Source organism: Nycticebus coucang, chromosome 21 (genome assembly GCF_027406575.1).
Source record: "Nycticebus coucang isolate mNycCou1 chromosome 21, mNycCou1.pri, whole genome shotgun sequence".
In the NCBI taxonomy this organism is placed as follows: Eukaryota; Metazoa; Chordata; class Mammalia; order Primates; family Lorisidae; genus Nycticebus; species Nycticebus coucang.
Genome location: NC_069800.1, coordinates 63,303,181 through 63,324,171, shown reverse-complemented (window position 1 = coordinate 63,324,171; position 20,991 = coordinate 63,303,181). Strand labels below are relative to the sequence as shown.

The 20,991-nt window shown below is 51.8% G+C and overlaps 3 protein-coding genes across 6 annotated transcripts in view; all 3 read right to left on the bottom strand.

Annotated features, from left to right (window-relative positions):
* Positions 1–16,925, bottom strand: part of LOC128573431 (guanine nucleotide-binding protein G(s) subunit alpha) — a 65,976-nt gene extending 49,051 nt beyond the window's left edge. For all 4 annotated transcript variants that reach the window (XM_053573708.1, XM_053573707.1, XM_053573710.1 and 1 more), the window contains exon 1: positions 16,789–16,925. In XM_053573708.1, the coding sequence (XP_053429683.1) occupies positions 16,789–16,831 (43 nt within the window). In that variant the 5' untranslated portion in view covers positions 16,832–16,925. The remainder of the gene's footprint in view (positions 1–16,788) is intronic.
* Positions 1,658–4,218, bottom strand: LOC128573430 (protein ALEX-like). The gene is made up of 2 exons (XM_053573702.1): positions 1,948–4,218; positions 1,658–1,727 (listed from the first exon to the last, which is right to left on the bottom strand). The coding sequence occupies exon 1, from the start codon at positions 4,216–4,218 to the stop codon at positions 1,948–1,950; it is 2,271 nt and encodes a 756-aa protein (XP_053429677.1). The 3' UTR covers positions 1,658–1,727.
* LOC128573432 (neuroendocrine secretory protein 55-like) lies at positions 16,831–18,198 on the bottom strand. Its single transcript, XM_053573716.1, has one exon. It carries the CDS (start codon positions 17,572–17,574, stop codon positions 16,831–16,833), a length of 744 nt encoding a protein of 247 aa, XP_053429691.1. The 5' UTR covers positions 17,575–18,198.
* Positions 18,199–20,991: the final 2,793 nt, after the last annotated feature.

Genomic DNA, 20,991 nt, shown 5'->3' with positions numbered 1-20,991 from the left:
GGGGCAAATAATATTGTGTAGGGGGTGGGGTCATACATAAAATGACCATCACATCTAAAGCTGTGGGATGTCATGAGAAACACATCATAATAGCATACAGCTATGTCAATAATGCTATTGATAAAAACCATCACACATTATAAAATATTTAACAAACAAATGCAGCACAGCCTTAGAAACTGTGATCTTAAAATCCCTTGAAAGTTTGTAAAGAATAAAGTTTAAAAAAAATAAAGATTGTAGAGATTCTCTTCTGAAGTTCCCATTTAAGCCACATATCTGGACCATTGCTAATTGCTGCTTTAAGTGTGGCCAAAAGAGTTACCGCTTCAGGTTTGGTGTAAGAGGTTTTGTGGGGGCGGTGAGGGTCGGGGGAGTGGGGTGGGAGGGGGTCTGGGGAGGGCCAGAGAAAGACCTGGAATTAGGGTAGAGGGTCTTACTATGATGTGAGGAAGGGAGTCCTGGAGGGAGGAGGGGACCTCGAAATATGGGGAGAGGAGGAGGGGGAAGATAGGAGGCTGCCAAGGTACCCTTCTGGTAAGAATAGCATTATTTTAACTTTAATCAAAAAACTTTGAGTTTTTTATTTTTTATTATTTGTTTGGTATTCAAAGCAAATTTGCAGAAAACCTTACCTTTAAGCCTCTCTGCCCCCAGCTAAAGCTGCTTGAAAAAATTCACATGCAAAAATTTACATGTTTCACAAGTCATATTCATGATTTTACCGTACTTTGTCCCCACATTTCAAATACACTCAGAGCATTTTTTGAAATGTTTTATTTCAATTGCATTTCAAACACAACACGACATTCCACTCCAAACTCATCACCCCCATTCTTTTTAAACCAAGCCCCTCCTACTGTACAGCTTGTAAAAGTGTAAATGATTGGCTTACCTCAGGCCGTTCGCTAGAAAACAAATAGTTCATATTTTTTTAAACACAGCCACGCCCACCCCCTTGGAACCAGCCCCGCCTGGTTTGGGATCCAGAGGTGCCTAGAACAGGTTAAGGGCCCCCCACCCCACCCCCACCCCGCTACCAGGTACGCTCAGTGGGTGCAGAGCACTGAGCTCATCCATGTAGCCCCGATGCCCCAGATACCTGCGTGTCTGGTTTTTCAACTGTAAAGGCGGGAGGGTTTGGCGAACGAATGAGAAGTGAGGAAACGCTTAGCGCAAAGGGAAAAAAGAGAGAAAGACAGACAGGAAAAAGGTTATGGAGGCCGGTGGGGAAGCGGCCCGTCACCCTCCCGCGGCCCGGGGCCCAGCGCATTACCCAGGATGCTCCGCCAGCTCCCTGGCGCCGCGCTGCACCGCAGAGCGCCCGCGCAGGTACCGCCGGAACGCGCCGACACCCAAAGTTTCTTGCCCGCGCAATGGCGCAAACCACAAGACAGCCCGATCCCAAGTACAAGTACACAGTCGGCGGGTAATTTGGGGGTGCCAGGATGGAAACACTTGAGCGTCACATGCACAGGCGAACACAGAATAGGGACACCGACAAAGCCGTCTGAGTCCAAGCAGCCGTGCCAGGCGAGGCGGGGGCGCGCCTTTCCCAATGATTCCAGCCCACCATGGCCCCAACCAGCCTAGCCAGGGGAGCCCCAGGGCCCCTCCCCGGCAGTTCCTGGCTCACCTGAAGACCCTGACTGTCCAGCTTACGGTCGCTGGCGCTCGCCTGTCCAGCCGGAAACGACCCTCAGTGTCGCTCGGCATCACTTTTCTCCCTGGAGGGCACATACTTCGCCACCCGAGCCCACTCAACCTCCCCTCCCGCTCCCAGGGCAAAGTTGGGGTCCCTCCCTGGAACTTTCTAGCAGGGTCTTCCGATCTTTGACCGGACCCCCTCCTCCCACCGCCGAGCCTCAGCCCCACCGGGCAGCCCTGCCACCCTCTCCCCGGGTCCCTGGCGGCCCTGCTGCCCAGAGGCAGAGTCCGCCGCATTACCTAGCAGCAGCAGGCGGTGCGTACACATGTAGCCCATCTTTTCGTCCTGGAGTTGCTTGTCGATGAGCTTGCTGCGTTTCTTCTGTGCGCGCCTCTGAGCGCGCTTCTCCAGGGTTTCTTTGCGCATCTGTCTGTGCTTCTCCGCCACGGGAACCTTCTTGACCTTGCCGGACTGTGCGGCTCTGGACTGGGGGCTCTCAGATCGGCAGAAGCAGCTCCCGAAAGCTTGAGAGAGGAAGTTGCCGAGCAAGTTACGTTGGGGCTTTCGGCTTCGGCTTCGGCGGCGGCGATTTCGCTGCAGGAGCCAGCGCCAGCATCCGGTGGCCCCATCGTCGTACTCGTCTTCGCTGGAGTCGTCGCTTGACCCTTCGTCGTAGTACCCGAGGCGGCTGCGGCTGCGCTCAGGTTTGCCCCGCCAGCCAGTCGCCCGAGTAGGCCGCGGAGTAGGCGGGTCGGCAGCCTGAATCTCGGGGCTGGGGGGTCTGAGGAGATGGAGGTTGCGTCTGGCCCCGGCGGCAGGGGCAGGTCGGGCTGCCCGGGAGGCAGGAGCTGCCCGGGCGGCGGGAGCTGCCCGGGCAGCAGGAGCGGCTGGAGCTGCCCCGGTGGCAGGAGCTGCCCTGGCCGCAGGAGCGGCTGGGGCGGCCCGGTTGTCAGGAGCGGCTGGGACGGCAGGGACGGCTCCGGCGTCAGGATCAGCCGGGGCTCCAGGGGCGGCCCCGGCGTCAGGATCGGCCGGGGTTCCAGGTTTGGCCCCGGCGTCAGGATCCGCCCGGGCTCCAGCGGCTGCCCCGGCGTCAGGATCGGCTGGGGCTCCAGGGGCTGCCCCAGCGTCAAGATCGGCAGGGGCTCCAGCGGCTGCCCCGGAGTCAGGATCGGTAGGGGCTCCAGCGGCTGCCCCGGACTCAGGATCGGCTGGGGCTCCAGCGGCTGCCCCGGCGTCATGGTCTGCTGGGGCTCCTGGGTCTGCCCCGGCATCAGGATCGGTTGAGGCTCCTGGGTCTGTCCCCGCGTCCGGATCGGCTGGGGCTCCTGGGTCTGCTTGGGCTCCTGGATCTGCCCCGGCGTCAGGGTCGGCTGGGGCTCCTGTGTCTGCCCCGGCATCAGGGTCGGCTGGGGCTCCAGGATCTGCCCCGGTGTCAGGATCGGCAGAGGAGGCAGGAGCTGCCCCGGCGTCAGGATCGGCTGGAGCTGCCCCTGCGTCAGGATCGGCGGCGGAGGCAGGGGCTGTCCCGGTGTCGGGATCGGCTGGGGCTGCCCCAGTGTCAGGAAAGGCTGGGCTGGCAGGAGCTGCCTCGGCAGCGGCAGGGGATCCGTCCCCGGGAGAGGGGACTTTTCCTCCCTCTTCGGCAGCGGCGGCTGAGCTTCCTTCCATCTCGGCTGCTTCTCCCTCAACTGGGGGTCTCTCTGCTTGCTCTCTCTTATCTGGGGCTCCGGAGACCTCGATGGGCGGGCCATCAAGCGCGATTGGGGGGCTGTCCACGTTGACGGGAGCGTCGTGGACCCCGACGGGGGCGCTGCCAATCTCGAGCGGGGGTCCGGAGATCTCCATTGGGGGGCTGTTGCGAGGAGGTCTGACAGCTCCGCGGGATGGGCTGCCGATGGCGCCTCGGACCCAGAGAAGAGGCGCGTTCCCGGGGGGAGCGACGCAGACCGCACCGGGGACCGGGACAACCGCACCCGGGACCGGGACGGCCGCGAGCAAATTGCCGCCGTCGATTTGCGGGACGGCTCTGGGGAGTCCTGGGGGTGGGCTATCGTCCCCAAAGTCTTCTCCATCAAGCTGGAATGGCATAGCCTCCTCAGGGGGAGGGCTGTAGCTACCTCTGAAGCCAGCAAATGCAGGTCTGTGATCTTGGGGCTCCTCGGGAGGACCTCCGGGGACCCCAGCACCTGGGCCACCTGGAGCGAGGTCTGGGACCTGCAGGAGAGGTTGGCTGCAGCCCCCCTGGGCAAGCTGGTCATGTTCAAAGGGCATAGCTTCTTCTGGTGGGGGGCTGTAGCCTCCCAAGCCTGGTTTGGCACCATCCAAGGCTCTGGGCTCCATGAACGCTGGGCCGAAGGCCTCAGGGCCTGCATAGGCCTCACTGAGGGATCCCGGCTGCGGCAGGGTAGGCCAGAAGCCTCCCAAGCTGGGCTGCTTGACCTCGAAGGGCATAGCTTCTTCTGGAGGTGGGCTGTAGCCTCCCCAGGCTCCTGCTTCCTGGAAGGCCTGGTCGAGACCCTCGAAGTTGGACCTGGAGACATCTGGGGGTCCACCTGCCGCGCTGTCATTCTTGATGGGGATGGGCTCGCTGTGAGGCGGTTTGGTCTCCATCCCTTCGGCTGGGCTAGGCCCAGCACTGGGGGCAGCTGCCCCTGGGGCCTCCAAGGGTGGCTGCTCGGGCTGTTCCTCAGTTTCAGGGGGGATATCGCGTTGTCCTGACATATTATTGCCGTCGAGGCGGTTGCACATGCCCATAACACGGTGGCGGCTTCTTAAAATAAATTTGGGGCTCCGTAAGACGGAGCACCCAACCAAACTAGGGTGAAAAAATTAGTTTAAAAAAACCAAAGTACTAGCTGGAAAGTCCTCCAGCCTCACTTTCCAACCCCTGAGAGGTTGGGGGGTTCAGGGCCTGGAACCCTAGACCTTGTCCGAAGCAACGCAATTGCTGCTGGTGGAGTCTAGGTTCCTTCCTGGCCACGTTTTCTCCTCTCAGGCTTTCCCTCAGCCCCCCACCCCAGTTTGCCCTTGTCCCCTTCTCTCTCTCACTGTCTCTCTCTCTCTGCTCCAGGCCAACTCCGCCTGCTTGGATCCGAGGAGCGTCTCGATTCGGTCCGAAAATCGCCAGTAGCGCTTTTTCTCTGCCACCAGAGGACGCAGGTCCCAATGCCGAGGCGGCCCAGGCTCCTGGAGCCGGCTCCCGGAGGCCCCTGGCACCGGCAGTCCCGGACTTTGGGTAAGGGGGCTGATGAGCGCAGGCCTCGCAGGGATGTTTCGGCTCCTTCCACTTGCTCTCTCTGACTGCTTTGGAGTCTCTCTCTCGCTTCTCTCCTGGCCAAAGAGAAAGCTCTCCTGCGTTGCGGGACACGTGACGCAAGACGTGGGCCTTGGGACGCTGGAGTACAGGAGCTGAAATCCTCCCTCCCCTCGGAGGGAGGGGGGACTGCGGGAGGTTTCGTCACCTCAAGATACCCCTGAAACTCTGAGCTGTGGCCCCCAGCTCCTAGGCAGCCCTGCGTCTCAAGCCCAAGTCCCGAGCGCAAGGCTTTACGTGATTGAGAAGGGGGTACAGGCGTGCAACGGGATGCGACAGGTGGTCGTGAGCCCACCAGAGAAGCAGGGGGTGGGGGGTGGGCTGCTGAGTGCAAGCACACAATTTGGTTTTCAGAATGCCTTGGGGTACTTTCTGCCGCTTCTGCAGCTTTTATTTGCCGCTCCGGTTGACTCCGGTAAAGCACGTTAATGTCCCCCATCCCCATCGGGCTCTAGGGGTCTCTGCAGTGGCCTACAGCAGCGCAGGCAGAGTTCTCCCTGTTTATATGGATGGTGACGCAGGGGAATCGGAGGGTCTCAAATGTGCGACACGGAGGGAGAATCAAGGAAAGTCCCGCCAGGCAGTAGCATTTGGCCCCAGGGTAGCCGCAGCAGCACCGATAGGGTGGGGGGAGGTTGTCGCGGTGCACACAGGGACCCCATGGAACGCAGACGTAAGAGTTCTGCAGGTCCTACTGTTTTGGGAAAGAGTTAAAGAGGATTTTAGTTGAGGGTTGCGGCAGGTACGGGGTGGTCTCGGCAACTGGACAACTCTGTGCGTATTGAATCCACAAATACTGTGCGGCGAACAGTAGCCGAGGTGAGCGGCTCACCGCTTTGGGTGCTAGCTGCAGGGTTGGTCAGTCAGTCCTCTAGCCCTACTACAGCCCCTCTCCTCACGCTTTGAGTATTCTAGGGCAACCACTTTACTTTTCCGTTGCTAGAGCCTGTTGAAGCCGCACTGATCCCAGCCACAGATCTAGTAGTCGCCACCCGGCCGCGCTCCGTTTGCCGTGCTGCGGTGGGCTCAAAGCCTGCAGCAGGTAAATGTCCCACACTTCCTAGTGAGGTGGGGGTGTGCATGTGCACTGCTCTGGGTCAGGGTCTGCAGAAGGATTTCCTTGAGGGGAAAAATTGCCACTTAGGGGGTTAAGTAAAACCCGGCAGGCGCGCATCAGGTCAGTCTCAGCAGCGGGTGACAATGGCAAGTCACGTTTAGGTGCAGAGCAGCTGGACAGGGGACAGGTGGTCGCCTGGCCTGCAGAACTCTAAGGGGGAGACGGTTCGATGAGGGTTACATAGGGTGGGACGCGGCAAGTAAGGCGCTCGGCGCGGACCGCTCAGCGCATACCGCTCGGCGCATACCACTGTATATGAAGCGGAATCGCGGGCGGGCGAACCACCGCACGGTCCCATCCTATTAAGCCTAATGTAACACATTTCTCTTTCAACCAGGGTACCACAAGGCACAGAGCAACATCGCCCCCCTCGTATCCACCACCCACGTGGCCGCGCAGCGCAGAGAAAAGCTAACAAGTCGGACCCTGGGTAACGTTTGGAGCCCGTCAAAGGCGTACTGCTTCAGCTTTGCGGGTCTACATATTGCAGATGCTAATCCCGAACTTTGGTTCAAACTTTGGGTAACTACTTCCCCGCAAAATGGCTAAACCGCCATAAGCATCTACAGCATGGGATACCTGGGTCGCAACAACCAACTCACTCCCCTTCGACCCCAGCACCGGGTCAGCTATTGGGCCGGGGTCATGCCAATCAAGGCTGCCTGGCGAATGAGCAGGGGGCGTCAGACCGGAAACCGGATATGGGTAGGAGGTCCAATAGGGGGCGCCGCGTTGGAACGCCCAAAAAGGTTAAACTGCCGGGGTGGTTGGAAGCCGTTGGTGGGGGCGGGGGGCCTATGGCGGCTAGGCCCAGAAGGCCATGAGGACCGCCAGCGCCATGGGGTCACTCTTCCCGATACCATAGGTTGCAAAGGCCGAGTGGAGAAGTCGAGGGATCCCAGGGGTCAACCCTTGGGATCGCTGATGGCGGTGGGCTAATCTACCAACAGAGGGGGTCGCCGCTGGGTCGAGGCAAGGAGAAGATCTTCAGGGCCTGGAGTAGAGGGCCAGGACCCAGAGGAGAGGGTTTACTGCGAGGAGCAGCCCAGGATGGATAAGGGGTTGAGGCCCCGGGGATGCTGAGCCCTGCAGAAGTGGAAGGTCAGTAGACTTGGGATTGGAGCCTCACGGAGGCCGCGATGGGTGCCCTAAAGGGACGGTGTGCTCTTGCCAGGCCTCGCGCTCACCCTCAAAGCACCATCAAGGAGCGGGTACAGGGCCTCTATTCGACATTCTCATGGACCTCTTTGTTCAACATTCTTTAGGGTATTATTGTTCTTTGCCAAGGGAGCACATGCATTAAGGTGATAAAGTTGGGCAAATACCAATCCCCAGTCCTAAGGGGTAGAGCAGCATAAAAATGAAAGAAGAGGCCGCTAGGGGAAATTTGAAAATCTTGATAAAGAAAATGGCGTTTCAGATGGGCCTTCAAGAAAGGATAGCCGCCTTGGCTGTGTATGGAGGGCAGGGGGATGGGAGACAGTTTGCATACCAGGAACAAAGGATCCCACGGTAGAAAACATGGGGCATCGCTGGGTAAACACAATAAGCCACCTTGGCTGGCTGTGATGGGACAGTGGAAGAGAAAGCGAGAGAAATTCGATAGAATTTCTCTGAAGATGGCCGTGAAGTTTCAGGGCAAGCACGTTTGAAGCGATTTTAGTAGGAAATGGGGAGGATATTGACAGGTTTTTTTTTTTTTTTGGTTTGTTTATTCTGCAAATGAGGCTAGGTTTAGAAAAGGTAGAAGCAATGTGGAAGATGGTCCTGATGAAGAGAACAAAGGAAAGGAGTCAAGCACAAAGGAAGTGATGAGGGGAGAGACCCAGACGTGGTGAAGGAAGCAGGCAGGCTAAAAGAAGGAACTGAGGAAGAGTCCCACAGGATCCTCCAGCAATTTCAGTGCTTAAAAAAAAAAAGGTGTTAGGGTCAGAGTGTGGTACCCAGATGATGGGACACTGGCAGCAGGGCGGAGAAGTCAAGGAGAAGGACTGGCATGGTGATAGAGTCACTTTTGTTTTAGACATGGCAGAGTTGAAGGGGGGTTGGGTAGTTGGGATGGAGATTTTTGCAGCTCATTATTTGGGGGAAGAAAAAAGATAAAGCTTATAAATTCAAATTGGTAATCATTCTTATTAGAACATAAGATTACTGGGTTAGATGTAACTCTCCAGGGGGGAAATATATTGTTATAGAATCTTGAACATTTGGAGTACTGAAGAGGAAAGGCAGTCCAAGAAAGGGCCCAGAGGTACATGGAGGAGGGGTTTTCAGAACCATTCAGCACATCTAAGGTAGATGGTGGTTTCTTTTCCTCTGCCCTGGTGGCATTTGGGGCTGGCTAAATCTTTGTTGTGGTGACTGTCCTGCCCATTGTAGGATCCTGAGCAGCATCCCTAGCCTGTACCCACTAGATGCCAGTAGCATCCCCTTAGATTTAACAACCAAAAGCGACTCCAGGCTTTGCCAAATATCCTCTGGGGGGCAAAATCAGTACCAGTTGAAAAATCACTGCTATAAACTGAGAAAGGAACCTTACATTTGAATAGAAATTGCTTTAATTTAAAGGGAAAGTAGGACCTGGAAGAATAAATCCCATTATTTAATCCTGATGTTTCTTTTTTTTCCCCCACCCTTGTTTAATTCTCTTTAGTGACTAGCTACCAAAATCTGACAACTCTAACCCCTTTTGATAAGTGGGATTATGACCTGCAACTCCACTACACATGAGCAGTAGGGCTCCAGAGAACTCCAGAAGTGTGGCCAAACATGAGGCAACTGGTGACCTGGCCACAGGGACTTGAAGAACCTGGTGTGGTAAGAGCAGGGGTGATCTGTTGACTAGGGGCCACCCTGATTGGTTAGACTGTCTGGTGAACCCCTTGAGGGCTGGCAGTCTTGCTGGTTTAAGACAGAAGCATGGTCTTGACCTGGAAGGCTATGGCCAGGGATGGGTGTTGGTGGGCAACTAGTGTGGGGCCTAACCCCACCAAGGGCATTGTGTTTTAGGATCTGGCATTGTAACTGTATAATAGCAAAGTACCTTAAATATAGATTTCTAATTCTGGTTGGATTTCTATCATGAGAAGAGTGAACATTTGATAGGAATGAAACAGCAATCAGGAAAGAAAGTCTATTCATGAATATAGGTTCATGGAGCTAAGGGAAAGGAAGTCAGGATAAGTTAGTGCCTGAAAAAAGGCTGAGTAGGGAACGAAAGACTAAAGCTATGTGCTAAGATCTTGACCATCTCCTGAGAGAGAATGTGCTAGAGGGAAGGGCTATAGTAAGATGATGAGGTAAGTAGGAGAGGATAGGATTGGCTGTTAAACCCCAGATGATGGTTTCTTGATAATTGTATGTTCTTAACTACATGGAAATAATAGATTTTTCTATACTTGATGAATTAAGAAAGGAATGGGAGATGGCTACTCACACCTTCATTAACCTCTGCATTTCTGGAAAGTCAGGCCAAACAGACCCAATGGCCCAGGTGCCATAGGTAGCAAGTCAGTAGCTTTTTGTAAACAAGTGACCCCAAGGGAGAGTAATGTATTCCTTTCCTGTTGATGCTCTGAACAGTGGTAGCATTACAGTAGCACTGTCACCTGCTGTGACATGGCCCCTTTTCTTGGGGACCACATGTGGTACCCTTGGCTTCCTGCTATATCAACAGCTCTGTGGCACACAACCTGTGATTGTGTTTGTAGTTACTTTTGGGGATTGTTACTCATTGCTAAAAGCACAAGGAGCACCCAAATTTTAGGTAGCTGTCAACTTTCTCCCTATAGTTAATAAAGTAGAAGAGTCCTTTGAGAGAAAAGGGGGTGGGTAAGAGGGAAAGGAGCGGAAACCAGGGCAAGCAGTCCTTTGGGGCAGTCCATTTCCTTTTGGTCTGTGGCTCTGAAGGGGCAGTTTGCAGAAGAGCTTTCTCTGTAGCCCATTTATGCCATTAGTTGTCAGCAAGTTTCTTTTAAAAGGGGAAAGGAGGATCTTTTCACCAGTTATAAAAAAAAGGCAAAAGCAGAAGAATAGAATACAGAAAAGAGAATTTAGGCAACTATTAGGTTTCTCATCTTCCCAGTGACAAATGTTTTCTGAGTGCTGACTGAATAGCAATAAGATTTTGAAGATGTTCAATTAATTACCGTTCAATTAAGACTTGCTGCTGCCATCCTTTTCCCTTCCGGCATCTCCTCTGCCAGCCTCGGCCGGTGGAGGCAGCAGCATGCTGCTGTCTGCAGAAGGGTCTGCATGACCAGGCTGTTTCAGGCAAATGCCAACTAAAGGAAAAATGCTTCAAACGGATAAGGCACAGCACTGGATTAGAGGCAGAACCAAGACTGTTTATATATTATAAACAGTCTATTATATTTTATAATATATAAACAGTCTTTCTAAAATGCTTCATTTGCTCAGATTTAGAAGTTCCCACTGTGAATTCATACCCCTTTGCTCAGCTCACTAGCGATGGCTCAGCAGCCCTCTGGGAAGGGCCACAAATGCTGCTTCAGCCAGGCTTCCATTGTTGTCTGACCACACGTGTTTGTACAGTGGGTCCAGACATTTTCTCTGTGGTCGCCTGAACTGAGCTGTGGATTCCTTCTCCAGACTCACTGATGATGCAGCAGAGAATTTCATGGGAAAAGTGGCCATTACAGAAAAGAAGAACAGCACCATGGGAAGGCAACTGCCAGAGGGGCAGGAGGGGAGGAGAGGAGGGGGAGGGGCAGAGGCATCTGGGAAGGTAAATTTGGCTTTAGTGGAAGCTCTGTTTAAAATTTCTGTAACTCGATGGTGGATATTCCAGCCACCATGGGGGCTTCTGTGCAACATTTCTTAAATTTAAGGGGAATGGTATATTTCATCTTCTTGCACAACCTCAGTTACCCAGAGCAAATTTTCCTAATGAAGTCTAATTGAGACAGCAACATAAGCCAGGGCACTCAGAAACCAGATGTCACCTGTGGGGGAGGAGAAACGTGTGGTCTTCAGCTAGCTGACAGTCTTGGCCTGTGCTCTTAACAGCCCTCAAATTTGACCTGAACTGAAATCTAGGACTTAGCATTTGAACTAGACAGCAAGTCTCCTTGGTGTCAAATCTTTTTTTGAGTGAAGTAGTTGAGGCATTTGTATGAAAACTCCACTGCACCTATGAAATTGGAATTTCTGGGCCAGGTGTGTAAGAGATTTTCAAGGAACAGCAGCAGTAGTAAGGGTGATAAATAACAAGGTCCTTAGCAGCTTCCAATGCTGTTCTTCAGTTTTGGGTTTTTTTTTTTTTTTTTTTTTTGCAGTTTTTGTCTGGGGCTGGGTTTGAACCCACCACCTCTGGCGTATAGGGCTAGCGCCCTACTCCTTTGAGCCACAGGTGCCGCCCTGTTCTTCTGTTGTTAAAAAATGCTTCTCCTAGGGCAGCACCTGTGGCTCAAAGGAGTAGGGCTCTAGCCCCATATGCCTGAGGTGGTGGGTTCAAACCCAGCCCCGGCCAAAAACTGCAAAAAAATAAAATGCTTCTCCTAATGCTGAGGTGACACCCCTTGTCCTCACCCCTATGGCCACCAGATATTTGAAGCTTACTACTTTATGCCTTCAAACTATTCTACAAGTCCTAAAATTTCTTGGCTTTGTGATCCCCACCCATTTCTAAATCTTCTCTTCTGCTCATTCTTAGGGGTTCCCTCACCTGCCCAACATCTTCCTTTATTCTCTATGAGCCCTCAGAACCTTTTTTCGTCTTCAAATCTGTCCCCACATTACTGCTGCCACCTTCTCTCTATCTGTAAAGCCTAGCTCACCCTGGCCTTTCTGATGACCATGGCCCCCTACTAATTTGTATCACATTCACCCTAAAATAAGCCCACAGAATAAACACACAGGCTGTACCCCACTTGACACTGGGAAGGCAGCCTCCCCAGGGCTACCTGGGAATAGTCTGCATGCAGAGGGTCATGGTGCCAGCTCCCCTTGGGTGCCCTGCCTCTACTGGCTGAGTGCTATCTACAGGTGACAGTGGTCCTGCACTGCAGACTCTTGGCCTTGGGAAAACTAAGTCACTAGGCTGTTCACACTGCTCCTCTGCCCTGTGAATTAACTAGGCACTAGTACTCTGACCAGCATAGCTAGCTATTGGAGTTTTTGAAAAAAAAAAAAAAAAAAAAACACCTCAAGTTTCTTAAAAAGAAAACAAAACACCAGTAATAATTAGCCTTTTAATGTGTAAGGGGGAAAGGCTTAAATATAAAATAAAAATGGGATGTTAAGTCACTTGATTTGACAGAACTTTTATCTTTGAGGCAAAGCCTCACTCTATCACCCTGGGTAGAGTCCTGTGATGTCATAGCTCACTGCAACCTCAAACTCTTGGACTTGAGCAATCCTCTTGCCTCAGACTCCTGAGTAGCTGGTTTTTGTTGTTGTTTGTTTTTAAGCATTGCTTTGTTTATCCCATAGATTTGCAAAAGAGGCAACATTGGTTTTGGGGTGTGTGCAAAAAAGACAGCTGTCATGAGGTCCTACAGTACATACATATAATATATGTCTATGGTATTAAAATGTCACGGGAAGGGGGAACTAGGAAAAGAAAAACCGGCATAATCTGGGGGCTGGAGAATGATAATGAAAAAACAGATTGAAAAACTGTTTTATCCTAACTAGCTGCAACCAATAGGCCATTTTTCCAAACCTAGCTTAATCAGGACATTTAAAACTGTTACCAAATAATATATTCAACACTTGTGGTCACTTAACCAATGTTCCCATCAGGGTGCTGTCTCCTCAAGTGGCTGCGTCTCAGTGCTGCCCTACCAGCACAGGACGCATAAGCCCTGCTGGTTCCTGGCCCGAAAGGCCTGTCCTCAGATGCTAAGGTCAGGGAGAGAAGGGGTTGGGAAAAACCACTTTTAAAAACACGAAATCCTGTTTGCTTTTCAGTATGGCCAATTTTTTCTCAGTTTAGGAACAGGACACAATGGAATTCTACATTCTGTAACCTGCCTCTTTAAACCATTTTGCCACCAATTGAAAAGCAGATTTGACAAAATTAACAATAGACCAACACAAACCAGATTCCTTCACAGCTGGTGCTTTTATTTGATCAACTTTTGAAGTTTTCTGGATTCCATTAATGTTAAAATCACTGAGAGTCAGTCAAATTGAGCAACTCCAGGCTTCTAAACCTAATTGCTTTGCACACAAATGGAGCAGCTACTTCATCTCATACCCACCCAGCTACTTCATTTTAGAAGAAACTGAGGCAGTGGGGTGTTAAGTCTGCCCTAAGGCCACTCTGCAGGACAAGGGCTAGAGGCACCCGGGCTTCTTGGGCAAGTTTGACATCCTGCTGCCCCAGTCTGGGGCATCAAGATTTAAGAAATACTCATTAATGTCAAAACCCCACAGCAGGACAAGAAATTCCATCCCTCATTCTGGAACATAGGGATTAAAGGTGTAATTTGAGAATCTCTTCCCTTTGCTGGGCAGTTTTTTAAAGACGGCAGCACTTAGGCTGGCATGACATTTCTGGCCCCTAGTGATTTGGTTTTTAATAGGTCACCTTCTTAAAAGACACTTTCCCCACACCATGCTCAGTTTCCTCTCCGTAGTGTGTCTCTCTTGAAGAGCAGTGATAATCCTGGCAAATTAAGTAAAATCCGTGCAGATTATTTAAAAAAACAAAACAAAACAAAAAAACCCTTCATTCTTAGCAACACTGAACTTTCAGCTTTCTCCATTAAACTTCTATCACAGCTGCTAAGAATGAAAGCTAAAGAGTAAGGGGCTGTAAGCAATTCCAGGGTGAAAAAGCTTCTTGTGCATTATAGAAACATCTTAAAACAATTGCAAAGTTTAAAATGTCTAATTCCTGAATTTTGATAAACATAGACTTAAACATTTTGTTTGCAAACTTTAGACATAAAACTAAGTACATCAGGTTGTTGACACCACACAATATTTGAACATTGTTACATAATTTTAAAAAATTTATTTACAAGAGCACAGATCACCCCTCACCCTCCAAGCAAATTTCCATTAAGCAAATGATGAATGTAGTAAAAGACGCTTAACTGTTGGGCAAACCATCCTGTTTAGCTGCTTTTTTCTCCTCCTTCTCATCTTCCTGTCTCAGCATTTGAAACTTTGTAACTGGCAGGTAATTCACCTAAGTGGTTAAAACCTCTTAAAGGTTTGCTTTTTTTGAGAGCATATCTTTATACCCCACCTATGTAAAAGGGCAAGTCAGTCCATTCAAATGCTAACCCCAGGTTAGCTGTGTTAAACAAAGGGCCATTTGGAAGACTGATGATTTGGGAATGCTTGGAGAACTTGCTAGAAAAGTCTGGAAAAGGGAGGCAGCTGGACACCAGTGGCTTAGGCAGAAAGAAGATTTGGAAGCATATATGGCAGAATCCCCTCTCCTTGGGGTGGGTTATGGGCGCTTTCCTTGCTTGCTTTGTAAGACCCCTCATGGTTTTTCCACCTAGGAATCCTGGCGGAAAGAGGGAGGCTGGGGGCGGGGAACTGAATGGGGGCGGGTGTGCTGTAACAGGTTTTCACGTCAGGCTGTAAAAAGTGCGTCTCTACTTTGACTCTGAGGCAGTTGTGGAAGAGTGAAGGGCTACAAACTGTGTTCCTAGGTTGGCGACCCCCCCTCTGCCCCCGCAGTATAAAAGCCTGGTGCATTGCTTATACTTAAGGAAGCCACCCTCTCCTGTCAGCCTTCTGTTTAAAAAAATAGCAAGACGCGGTGTGAGGTGTGTGCTAAGCACCCCCGACTTTTAAAAACTCGTTTATTCATCCGGCAGCAAGGCAGTACGCTAATTTTAATGCAGGAAAACTAGTCCCCCAAGACTGCCCACTCTAAGGTAGTTTCCACACTGAAAAATATACCAAAAATTTCAACAAAACCCCTGGCTTCTCTTGCCTAGTCTCGAGAGACCTCTATGACATGACCAGAGGAAAAACAGAATGCCTAATTTCACAAAAAGGAAGACGTCATCATTGTTTACATTAAGCAGGAATTTCAGTTTAGGGGTGCTCCATTTCACTAAGGCAATTTCACGATTCTAAGTCCACATCAGGGCACATCTAGCCCTTGTGCAGTCTCCAGACTTCAGAAATGCAGCCAAACGGAGCCCTTTGCTAACAAACTGCCCTGCCCCTATTTGAAGACCCTTGATACAGCCAAGTTCCGGGCTCTGCAAAGCCTTTCCTAAGGAGTAGGTCCTGGAAGGAAGACCATTTAAAGTGTTTTCCTTCTAGCACCATTCTTTTCTTACAAGTTTAAGAATCCGACCATCTTTCAATTCAAGCCGTCAAAATACTTTACTTATCCCTCAAATCATTCTCATCAGAGTAATTCAAGCCGGCGCAGAACGAGAGGAGCACGCACCAAAAGGGGGGGTGGGGCGGGGAACGAAAAGATCAATTTCCGAGTCAATGAGCGTTTGTAAATACACTTCACTGATCAGCCTTTCCCCCCCAGGGTTGGAGCTGAGGGCCACCGGATTTCTGCGTTTTTTGTGATGGGTCACCAAAGCAGTTTCCCCTCCAGGTTAGATTCCAAACTTAGCTGAAAATGGCCGGGGCACGCCGCCTCCGCGCGCCCGGCGGCTACTGAAGCCGCTGGCCCATGCACCCTCTCCACCGATCGCCCCAAGCCGGAACCAACAACTTTCCTCAGCTCAGCGTACGTTGCGTTCTTTGAGGACACATTATACGGTGTCCTCATAATAAACGCTACCCCCCTTTCCAGCCCATTCCTTGTTCCGCTTTACCCTTAACGCTCACGACCACCGCAAGGGCCTCTTAGCCTCTCTCTCTCCCACCTCCAGGGCCTTGCGCAAACAGCCCAGGACCTCTCCAACCAAGCCGCGAGCAGTCCCGCCGCCAGAACAGCTGCGCCAAAAGGTTGGCAATGCTCCGACGTGACCAAATCTTCTCCACCAACCCTGGTAGCCTGTAGGAGCACCCTCTAAGACCCACAAACACCCCCTGCCTGCCCTCCAGGTACCGGGGACTCCAGGGAAGCCGCCAGCGAGCTAGGGGTGTCCGGCTCTGGGGCGCGCGGACAGGTGCGCACACTCTCTGCAGCGGTCTCTGGCCCGGTTAGCGCCCAGAGATTGGCGGTGGCGGGTGAGACTGACGCGCGGCAGCCGAGGCACTGGTGCCAAGATCCCGGGCTCCAAATTGGCAGAGCCGGGACCTGGGCTCCAGCCTCTGATCCCTTCAACACCGTGCGCGTGTGCGACTTCCCCTGAGTTCTCGCCCAGTCCCATTCTGATTACTCTCTGCAACAGTGTCTCCACGGCGGCTGCTCTGGAATCGCAAAAGTTGGCTCGCGCACCTCCGAAACACATTTCGGGTGCCTGCCAAAGCAAACTCATTTGAGACTAGGAGAGAAAGAAACAGCTAAAACAAGTGACTTACCAGTGCCGTTTCGGTGCGCAGGTAGGAGCCTGGGACGCGCTCAGGATTCACTTGCGCGTCGGGGCACCAGCCAGAGACCTCAGGTTGTCTCCAGCGGGACGCAAGGAGCGCCCCGCCGTCCAACAAGCCTTTGGCCACCGGGCGATGGCGTTCTGGGGAGCCCTCTCCACCCAACCCTGACTTCCGACCCGGCTCTCTTCCCACTTTCTCCTAACCTGCGTTTTCTTCTTCCCTTCCTTCCACCGCCCCCAGACCCCAGTTTAAGGGTAGTCAACTAACCTGAATCCATGAAAACAAGGAGAATCTGGACGGCGTCCTCCATTAGTGACGCCGGATGGGGATGGGCCCCTTTTTCTTAGGGGACTCCGGGGACGGGTCGCGGCGGGGGGACTTCTTTGGCTTGCAGCGGCGCTGCCGCTTCTTCTCCTTGGACTCCTTGGACTCTTCGGGGCCCCTCGGATCCTTGCCCTCGGGCTCAGGCGCTGGCTCGGGCTCCTCCCCCTCTGTGGGGATCTGGGGCTCCTGAGTGCTGGGTGGTGCGCGACTTGGGGAGGCGTCGGGGCTTCGCAACTTGAGAGCGTGCAGGCGCTGGGTCAGAGACTGCGGGAAGGTGGACTGCTTGGGCAGTGCGGGCCCGCGCTCGTCTTCCGGCTCGGTCTCGGGCTCAGTGGTGGGAGCGGTGTCGGGCTCGGTCTCGAAGTCGGTCTCGGACTCGAGTTCGGACTCGGACTCGGTCTCGTACTCGAAGTCGTCCTCGTACTCTAGGCACTCGGGGAGGGACGGCTCGAAGTCTGTCTCCTCGAGCTCGGGCTCAGAGTTGGATTCGGGGGAATCAGGGTATACCTGGGCGCCGGAGCGGTGGTGGGCGTTGAGGAAGCTCCGGCGCTGCTGGGCAGCCGCGCGCTGCTGGGCGCGGGCGTTGGAGGCGGCAAGGGCGCGGAGGAGCGCGATGGAGCAGGAGAGCCAGAGGAGTGCGGTGGCTGTCCGGCGGCCGATAGGCGGGCACAGGTCGTGGTAATTATGGCGAGCTCGGCGCCACTGGTGAGCCCGGGACCTGCGATCCATCCTCTTAGGCACACACCGAGAAGCCGACCCACCCTCTGGCTCTGCAGAGAGCGGCTCCGATGCGCATTGGCGGCAAGAGCCGAAAAAGGTGCACCTCACGAGGTGAGGAGAAACAGGGAAGCACCTACCTTCCCGACCACTTCAGAACTTTCTAAAGCTCCGCGCCTCTGCTTGCCTCCAAGGAAAAAGAAGGAATGGGGAAGGGAGAAAAGTCTGTCTCCTCTGGGGCTCCTCTCTCTAAGTCTCAGACTCTGCAGTCTGAGACTCGGGAGAGGTGCCTCCGCTGATCCTCTCGCCGGGGAGAGGGAAGAGGAGACTGAGGCGCAGACCGCTGGGCAGTGAGGTGCTGCGAAGTTGCGCGCCCGGACTTCTGCCGGGCATGTGCAGTAGCGAGGTGGGGGCCGCCTCCCCGCAAGCTGCGCGGTGGCGCCGAGCCTGTGGCGCAGACCCTAGTGGGCCGGCAGGTGGCAGGAGGGAACCTTGTTTGAGAGGATTTGGACGAAAAGGTGGCGGGGGTTTCTGTTGCTGGTGGGTACCAACAAGCAAGCAAACACCTCGCCACAGGTTAGAGTACTTAGGCAACTGGGCGTGGGTTGCCCACGAGGTCGTGCCCCTCCCCAGCTTCTCCAGGGTTACTGATGGAATGGACACAGCCCCAGAGCAGCTGAAAAGTAGTCTGCAACGGTGCAAGTATCCAGGGGAATGAGGGTCTGTACGTGAGTATTAATGATCTGGCTAGGGGTATTTTCCAAGGGCTTAATAGTTTGAGGATGGTAACCTCAGGTTGGCATTAATCATGAACCACCATTAGACTGTAATTAGAGAAGTTTCAAAAAAAAAAATATATATATATATACACACAAACACACACATATATATGCCCAGCACAGTCCAAATGGGCTAAATAAGTATCTTCCTTATGAAAGGCCCCCACACTGGAGGAGGTACTTCACAAGTCTGCAAACCCATCAAGGACCACCTCAGCTCTTTCCAGCAGAGAACTCATGCTGGAGGACAGCCCTAAGGAGAGGGTGTTGGTAATGGGCAGACTTTGCTGTGCTGTCGGTCTGTACACCCACTCCCTGCTCCCATGGGGCTATTCAGTTACCACCGAATCCTTGCTGGATGCCCCTTACAGCTATTTCTTAGTTAGCTTTTTAACAAAGGTAATTCTTTCAGCAAATATTCATCAAGTGCCCAGCACATGCTAAGATCTGTTCCAGGTGCTGAAGGTGAGTAAAAGAGAAAATCTTGTATTAAGGAAAGGATATTTCACATTAGTCTGCTGTTAATGAAAACATTAAATCAGTCAGAATCCCTCCTTACCCACCAACAGTGTTTAATGGAGCTAGAATTCCACGTGAGAAAACGACTGAATAAGTGTGAGCAGCAGGGCTAGGGGGCGGCCAGACACCGCTGGATCACGCTGTTGAGCTCCGCAAAGGCTACAGAGCGGGAGTGAATTAATACTCTTTCTCGGCCATGGAAAATCAAATGAGCTTCACCGCGTAGGGGAGGGGATCCCTGCGGTGGAAAGCTCTTGAATTCCATCTGTAACCTGCTTCTTTCAGGGTGTGTGTGTCTTCAGTCTTGCCTTCCTTGTTGAATATGGAGTGCCCCTTTCTCAGGGCGCATTGTGGAAAAAATCAGGAATGTGCAGGTGCTGGTAAATATCCTTTCAATGGAAACTAATGCCAGATGTAAGTAAGGAGGTGGATCATGGAGCTTTAGTGTGCATAAGAAAATAATTCCTTTTTCAGATGGAGTGCTTTATTCTTATAGTGGAGATGGCAGCCCAGAGCCGATACAGCTTAGAGCAAAGCCATTTTCCTGGAATCCATGGAAGTGTCAACAGTGAATTTCAAAAAGGAGCAAGTGGGTGATGAACAGCCTCGGTTGTTACCAGGCTGAGCAACCAGGGGCTCTCTCTGACTGCTGGTAAATAAAGTGTGGACATATTTCGCCTCACTTGGGACACATATCATGGGTCAATACGAGGAGACTGAAAGAAGAGGCACTACCTCTGGGTGATCTACCCTGCGTTCCCTCCTGTGCTTCTTCCCGGCGTCTGACAGTCAGGCGCCCACAGCTGCTCCTCACCATGGCAGAGCGTCTCCTCACACCTTCGACACCATGCTTGCTTTAAAGCTGAAAGGTCAGACCTTAGTATGTGTCTAGCAACTGCTTTTGATGTGTTGAGGTTTTTATTTCTGTGTCTTGGCTATGTCTATCTTGTATCTTGTGTTCTGTGAGTTAGTTTGTAGTATTAAAATACTGATTGGTCTAATAAAGTGGGATTGATTTGGAAAACCCTGTAAAAGCACAAGTGTCTGTATTCTAGATGTGCTCTACTCTCACACTTTCCAGAGAAACTGAAAGGGTTTTATTATCACACATGCCTGCTTGGCTTTAAGCATTGTGTGGATATTATTGTGGGACACTGACCACAGGGGTGTTTGGAGCTATATATTTCAAATCCTGATCGCCACTTCTCAGTCCTGACAAACAGGATATTTCTAAATGGCCTGTCATTGGTCTACCTGCTTTATTTTTTTTAACTAGCATAACTCCACTGACCGTGTATGGAGTAAAGACATTGCTTGAGCTGATTTCAGGGCACACTGGGGAAAAAAATCAGGAATATATGGGTGCTGGTATTTACCAGCCCATTTCAATGGAAACTAATGCCAGCTGTCAGCAACAAGGTGGATTATGATTCTTTAGTGTATGTAAGAAAGTATATCATTTTTCAGATGGAGTACTTTATGCCTATAATGGAGATGGCAGTCCAGAGCCAATTCACTAATATAGACACACTGAGATTGCCTGCATTATTAAAAAAATGTGCATTACATAATACATATTTTTGGACTAGATTCTGCATGAGCGATGTGCTTTCTTTACAAGATGCATTTTAATCAGCAATCGAACATGTAACAAAACACTGCATTTTTGAGCCTCAGTCCTATAGTTACAAATACATTTTAACACGTACGTTGAGCACAGTCTCTGGAAGGAAGGAACAGGGAACCACACTGAAATACTGTTCTGTCCTGCACTTAGTGCCGAGGTCGAGCAAATGGAGCTATGCAGAAGATGCTCTTTAAAATGCATTACGTGCATGCCTTTAAAAAGTGCTTGCTGCAGAGTGAATTTCAAAAAGGAGTAAGTGGGTGATGAACAGCCTGGGTTGTTACAAGGCTGAGGAACAAGGGGCTCTCTGACTGCTGGTAAATAAAGTGTGGACATATTTCACCTTGGGGGCTTTGCCGGAGGGAGGCTCCTAAACCAGTTGGACAGGAAAGCGCAGTTCTGAAGCTCATTACAGTATCATACTGTAAGGTTCTTATTTGGATGAATTGTAAAGAATATTGTCTTCAGCCCCGTAAAGGATTATCACGTGGGAGAGGTTTTAAG